The sequence below is a fragment of the Papaver somniferum genome, chromosome 11 (genome assembly GCF_003573695.1).
Source record: "Papaver somniferum cultivar HN1 chromosome 11, ASM357369v1, whole genome shotgun sequence".
NCBI classification, from domain to species: Eukaryota; Viridiplantae; Streptophyta; class Magnoliopsida; order Ranunculales; family Papaveraceae; genus Papaver; species Papaver somniferum.
This window is the reverse complement of record NC_039368.1, coordinates 53,294,850-53,302,303: the sequence shown is the minus strand read 5'-3', so window position 1 is coordinate 53,302,303 and position 7,454 is coordinate 53,294,850. Positions and strand designations below refer to the sequence as shown.

The 7,454-nt window shown below is 36.2% G+C and overlaps 1 protein-coding gene and 1 pseudogene across 1 annotated transcript; one reads left to right on the top strand and one right to left on the bottom strand.

Annotated features, from left to right (window-relative positions):
* Window positions 1–1,239: 1,239 nt before the first annotated feature.
* On the bottom strand, window positions 1,240–2,037 carry LOC113320922 (annotated as a pseudogene).
* Window positions 2,038–3,025: 988 nt separating this feature from the next.
* Window positions 3,026–3,764, top strand: LOC113323723 (dirigent protein 22-like). Its single transcript, XM_026572069.1, has one exon. It carries the CDS (start codon window positions 3,076–3,078, stop codon window positions 3,670–3,672), a length of 597 nt encoding a protein of 198 aa, XP_026427854.1. The 5' UTR covers window positions 3,026–3,075; the 3' UTR covers window positions 3,673–3,764.
* Window positions 3,765–7,454: the final 3,690 nt, after the last annotated feature.

Genomic DNA, 7,454 nt, shown 5'->3' with positions numbered 1-7,454 from the left:
GAAATACCTTCTTAACCTCATTTCAGGAGTTGGAGCTTCAAAAGGTTGAATTTCCGATTCAATTTCTGGTTCAACTATAGTTTTTACACCTTCATCTTCAATTGGTTCTTCTTCTTTAATTCATGGATTAGAAGAGGATTTACAACGCCTGACGTTTTCTTTTTTCTTTATACGATCCATTATATAGTTCAATTTAATCGACGATCAAATTTTCACGAATCGACAATTAATTACGATGATGGAAAAAAAAATCTAAGAAAGAAGGCAGGTGGTTCAGCTGGAGGAAGAAGAGATGTTTAGGATAAAAACGTTTTTTGTTTTTTGTTTTAGGTTCATGGTTATATAGGTAATTGAACTACTCAAAGACACCCCTTATAAGGTCACCTAGGATGGAAAGACTATTTTGTATGCCTTGAAATTTTTTGGTATGCCCTAAAACAGGATTCTTAAACAATGTCAAACTTTACATATTTTTTTCAGCTAGGAATTATTGTTTTCGGTCTATTTGACCAATTTTGTGTTTATAATATCCTACTCGGTCGGATTTCCCTATCCATTAATGTGTTTCTCCAGGCTTTATTCAGAGAAAGGAGCATGTCTAACATTATTCTAAGTTATTATCCGACTGTCCGACACTTCCAGAAAACTATTGGGAGTGCTTGTGTTGCACGCGTTTGCACGTGAGTTGTTCTTTTCGTTACTTCTGGCCAACCTGACGAGGTGACACTACAAAACAGAAGGCCTCTTGGGACAGCCAAAAAACGTCCCAAGAGGACAAAAAACCGTCCCAAGAGGTATTAGGGACGGTTTATGTACCGTCCCCTGTTCCACCGTCACTAATACTATTTGGCCATGTTTTCTTTTTGGGACGGCCATATTTTAGCCTTGATTTAAATATTTTATGACTATTAGGGACGGACATGCCATCACCGTCCCAAATATCCTTCTTTAGGGACGGTTTTTTCAAAACTGGCCGTCCCTACAAGCCTTCTTTTTTGTAGTGTGATTCCTCAACGAGCATGAAGGCGTTTATTCTTTGCACGTTTCAAGTCTTTTCATGGGGCATTCGCATAGGCCGGAGGGACCATGAAGGGATTACTGATGAACTTTTTTTCGGCAGAGCAACACACTATGAAATAGGAGTACATTTTTGCCGACAAAAGTAACATAATCTTGGGTATACTTAAATCTAACATAATCTTGATCCATTTCTTGCCAGTTATATATCGTAGTCTCATGTATTTCAATTATTGAACATCTATTGCTTCTTTATGCATCTAAAACGAAAACATGAATTCTGCTTCATTCACTGAAATGGAAAGAGAATACAAAATCAAAAATGGAAAACATCGATGTTGTACTCAACAGTAGCATCACCATTCGTAAGGTTGAACATATGAGTTCGAGCTTGAACATAACCACGAGCAAATCGAAACAATCCACTACCACTGATAATAGGCATCTCCCTAACTTCGGAAAACACTGTTCCTTCCCATTATACTTATAGTACTGCCGTTGTATTTCCCAACCATGAAAGCAAAATTCATGTTCATTAGTAATCCAAGCTCACCAAGGGAAGCCGAAGCATATAATCCCTGGGCTCTTCCAATAAGTTTGGAACTCAACTCAGGTCCTTCTGTTATCGGATCGTCGATCATCGTTATCATACCGAACGCAGTTGGTGATTTCTTCGTTCCTGGTGCATTTGCAACAGGAACTGCTGTTGGATTTTTGCCACCAACAATATCATGCCAGTATACACGGAAATGACTTAGTTTCTCCTTTTTAAGACCCATCTTTACTGGATCTAAAACTTTGCCGAAACTTGATTTTCCATCTACAACTATGTTGTTGAGGTAGAAGATCACAAAGATGGAGAGAATCACAAAGCTAAGTGAGTTTCTTGACTGAACTTTTGCCATGATACCTGACACAACATGAGAAACCAGTGACAATTAAGGAACTAGCTAGTGAGCACCTATATATAGAGAGAAAGAGACTTCAAAGTTCAGATCTAGTGTATGGTTCTAATTAATTACTGTATATAATATTGTGTTAGTGCTTCTCATGTTTATTTGTACAAACACATCTATCCAGGACCAGATAAAGAGAAAATAAAGTTGGAGTAAACGTAGGGGCATAAATTAAAGTGTTTTATTCGATCAAAAATTAACAAACCAAATAACTAACTAATGACAAAATCGATATGATTGGGATGGAGGGAAAGAATCTAAAAGCATCGATGTAAGGGTTGACGACATTGAGTAACTACAGTATATTATAGAGGCTTCAAACACATCTTTTCTAGTCAATAGCATGCTAGTTCACACCGGTCAAATCCGTAAGTTATACAGTACGTCGATAGGCCAGATCAAGAACAATTTGAGCACGAGGTGAACTTGCATGGCTTTGGTCGGCGAATTTTCATTTTTCGAAAGCCCACCCTTTCAACTAAAGAGGTTAATGTTCAGACCAATATCAAATCAAGTGTCCATCTTGAAACTTATTAAAAGCTCGTTCAAATATTCAATCCTAGCTTAGCTTTTGAATTATTGTCGGTTGTTGAGAATAATTTATTTTTATGTATTTAGTTTGGATAAACAGCGTGTAACATGATGCTATTATTTATATGGTACACCACCATGGTTTGCCGGCCGATACTGCAACTGGCACAAGAGAAAGTGTCCCAGCAGGAAAGAAATTGCCAAATGTACAGCAGTACTCATCACCGACTACCCCATTGACCCAAAAATTTGTTTGCTAATTGTTGGATTTCCTTGCCAAAGTGGAGAAATCATAATCCAGTGGGTGAAGCCTGCTGCCTACAACAAGACTTTGAAAACACCCGTATGTATCACGATATCATTTAAAGAAAAATGTTAGTGTTTTACGATCATTACTTGTCAGTACAACTAGTCTTCGCTAATTTGCCAAAGAATCCTATCCCCACTTTTTACTTTCAATGTAATCCCAAGTCTTATAAATACACATCAAAGCCCTTCCAAATCTTTATATCATCACTCTCATTTCACCGGACTACTAAATCTCTAGGCTCTCATTTAGTCAAGGCGCGCAATGGCTGAGAGTAGTTTCAAAAGCTCTTTCTCACTTAGAACTCTCTTCATCTTTGTAGTCTTCTACATCAGCAATATTGTTGCAGTTAATGGAAAATCACAAACTTTTGGTAGAGTTCTGAATCCAATAAAATTAGGACTGAAACAAGAAAAACTTAGTCACTTTCGTGTATATTGGCATGATATTGTTTCTGGCCCAAATCCTACATCAATTCGAGTTGCAGGCGCACCTTCAACAAACAAATCAAAAACTGGGTTTGGAGCTATTGTAATGATTGATGACCCATTGACAGAAGGAACCGAATTGAGTTCAAAACTTATGGGACGAGCTCAAGGATTTTATGCATCTGCTGGAGTTAACGAAGTGGCTGCACTCATGAATATGAACTTTGCTTTCATGGTTGGAAAGTACAATGGAAGTACCATAAGTATTATGGGAAGAAATAAAGTGCTGACTGAAGTTAGAGAAATGTCCATTGTTGGTGGTAGTGGGCTATTCCGGTTTGCTCGTGGTTATGTCCAAGCTCGGACTAAGAAATTGGACTACAAAACTGGTGATGCTACTGTTGAATACAATATTTATGTCTTTCATTACTGATCCATTCTATTGTCATTCCCATTTAACAGTTATTGTATGAGTTCTTCTTTTATCTATATGAATAAGATTTTGCTAGAATGGTTATGGTGATATTTTTAATATCTTTCGGAATGTCTGCAGCATCTCCCTGCACAATGATTATGGTTGCTTGTAACCTATTTGCCAGCTGAATACCAAAGCTATATGCTTTTGCCTATGCCACAGTTGAAGAAAATATATTAAAGCAAATAGCACCACTCTACTCATGTGATTCCCAAAAAAAATCCATTGTGATTGCCAATGTAGTTAATTCCGGATTTTGGTTCGTCTTGATCGGTACCGAAATACTAGGCAACTTTATCTCGAGGAGAATCTCGGTGAGGTTCTCTGTGAAATCTCAGAGTAACGTACTGTCGAAAATTCATTTCGAATTTTATACATGTAGTATGTATATCAAGCATTATTCAAACGTTTTTCACACATTATTATGAAGAAGGGAGGAGGGTAATCCATAAAACAACATTGCTTGGATTGACAATCATATTTGGACGTAGTTTAAAGCATGATGCAGATCAAACATCTTAATATCTTGAAGAGATTTGTTGATACATTGTTGAATCAATAACTGAGTGTTATCAAAGTTAAATCATTTCTTGCTTTCCATATATTCCACATTATTCATGATCCAGATTTAAGATCATCCACTTAAACCATCTGACCATATTTAAAGCTGAAAACGTGGGGTACCAAAATACACCACCAACCTTTTCTTAGGCCAATCTGTATGGAATAAATTCAAATAAAATTCCAAGAGTTCAGCCTAATTAAAGAATCTCAATCAGGAATTATATGAAGAGCTTGTATATCTTTCTTTCACATCAGAATGTAAACAGAAACTAGTTCGTGAACTTAATTATACCGCGAGATTACTTGGACGATTCCAAAGATCAATATCCAAGAATCAATGAAGTTGTATCCAACAATTGCGATGGACTTATCTAATTGAATTGATTTTAACGTACAACCTGTGATATTTCAATAATAAAGATAAATAATATAATTCGGAAAAGAAATAACACAGACACCAGAAATTTTGTTAACGAGGAAACCGCAATTGCATAAAACCCCGAGACCTAGTCTAGATTTGAACACCAAGCCGTATTAAGCCGCTACATGGTCTGGATTACTATCAGAACTTCGGACTGGAATGTAGTTGAGACCGAATATACCTTCACAACGATTCAGTTACAGTCGCACGCTCCTTACGCCTCTTGAATCCCAGTAGGATTCCACGCAATTGATTCTCTTAGCTGACATCCTTTACAGCCTAAGAATTGCTTCAACTCTTTAAACCAATCTTCCTCCCACAGATAAGCCTATATTTGATTTTCATTCTGATCAAAGATCAAGGTTAGGTAGGAAATCGAATATAATAGACAAAGTGTAGCAAACCTCAAAATACGATCTTATGACTCCCGAAGAGCAGCCTAGATTATTATTCACCTCACAAGTATAAACTTGTAGAATTACAAAGTCTGAGACAAAGATACTTTGTGATTTCTATTTATCTTATTTGTTAGAGAAAATCTCAACAATTAAAACAAGATTAGGATACAAGAACTATCAAGATAAAGATAGTTGGACCTGGCTTCACAAATCCCTAGGTGAAATCTTTTTAATCGCTAAAACTAAAAACGTTTAAATGAGAAGACGACTCTATTTTACAACTAGGACACACAAGAATAGTATCAGGGATTCAAAATCCTAGTTGTTTATGTTAGAGCATTGCTCGGTTGAACCAACCAAGCGTTGGTATGTCAAGTTTGGTTGTCATATTTTAGTGAATCAAAACTCATGTTAAGAGTCGCTTGATTATGTACTAGAGTCAACTTCGTATAGGTTAGCTTGAAAGTATTAGGATATGAGACATTACAAGTATGGAGAAGTCTTGAAGATGTGAAGAAGAAATGAGCTACAACGACAACAATCATCGTTCCACATGAGGTTAGCGATATTTGACTTGAACTGTTCATTCCCTAACGTATCTTTCAAGTCGTGCATATTGAAAACATAACCGCGAAGCATATTTGAACTCTAGATAGACATAGTACTAAGGAATACAATACGAGGTTTATTGCTTAACCATTAAACTTTATAGATAAGACATCGCCATAATCATTTGAATGCTATTGTTATTATGTATGGGAATGAGGTGAGGATTTCATCCTAGGGAACAATGTTTACATGTGTTTTAAGGAAGTAAGTTCATAAACTTGTTTGTGGACCGAAAAGGAAATTTCCAGGTGTTATTAATTTTTTTATTCATTGTATATCTTATGAACAACCAATATGTGTGATAGAGTATAACCGCTCACAACTTGTTGTGTTCTTGGTAGAACTATTCACAGAGGCCTGACTTATGTATTGGTATAACTTTTATTAGTAAAATTGATCTTAAGTAATCACCTGTGGTAGAATCAAATTTTTTATTTCTGACCAATTAAAAGTAAAGGGGAACCGATCCTTGTAAGGGGTGCAGTACATCAAATGGAACCGATCCTTGTATAGGGTGCAGCAAGGTTTATAGCAGAAAGGGGAACCGATCCTATGGACATGTGCAACACGTTTTTAGGCAAAGGGGAACCGATCCTATGGACATGTGCAACAAATATAAGTTAGATACCATATATATGTGGGGAACCAATCCTAGTACCTAGTCAACCATTTTTGGAAATCTAGTGTGACTATGCACAGTACTCACATGGAGGTAGAACCGAAACTTGTTTTGGTAGAACCGTAAACCCATGATTGTGAATGAATGTTGGTTTGATCAATCACATAGTTATTGAAAGTCAGGTGAACCAATTATAAACTTGTTTGGAAGTGTGGAAAATCGGTTTCAAGGTTGTAAGTGTGAAAGAGAACTTACAAAGCTAAGAAGTCGACAAACTTTGAACACGTGCTGTGAATGTTTATTTCTTTAATTGCTCAATGATATTCCTTAACTGCTAAGGGAAGAGAATCCCAGGATCGAAACATAAGTAAGTTAAGAATATTTTAATTAAGGTTATTAATTTCATTTTATAGGGAAATTACAGAACTAGTAATGTGCATTTACTGATTATATTTTTCGAGAGATTTCGATCGTTATTTTTGGACAGAGCATTTCCAGGAATTATGAAAACCGAATCTGTGCTTTTATGAATATCTTGAGAATATTTTCGATTTTGGAAATTCCTTGGTGTCCAAACTTCCTTGTCTATAAATACTCGAAGTTTGCCTTTCTAGCAAACTAATCCTTCGTGACAACAGATTTACTCTTTTATTATTGTTACTGGTGTAGCCGCCTATTCGGAGAGGAGAGTAACCTAGTTAGGCGAAATATCTTACGGCCGATCAGTTTAAAGTCTTCTTTGGGATTGAGAATCTCTAGCGTGTACCGTTGGTGGGAAACTAGATAATTGCGGTTTATCTTTTGTTTTCGATTGATTTTATTGACTAACGGTAGTTGAAATATGATTGCACCTAGTTTATTTATTCTTGAGAATCTTCTCTTCTGATATAAGATTCACTCAAACTAGTTCAGAGTTTCGACAGGGATCTTTAGATTGTTGTTAGTTCTAAAGACGATCTTGTGATAATCCATTGTTAACAGACTCCGTTCTGTGCGTGATTGATCACAAGAGATTCAAATGATTGTGTGCAGGTTTTTATTGAAGATTTAAGAAGATTTCAAGACAAAGAAGATATTGAATATCTGACTTGGCTTTTATAATCTTTGGTGTGCACAATACTTGTTTCGT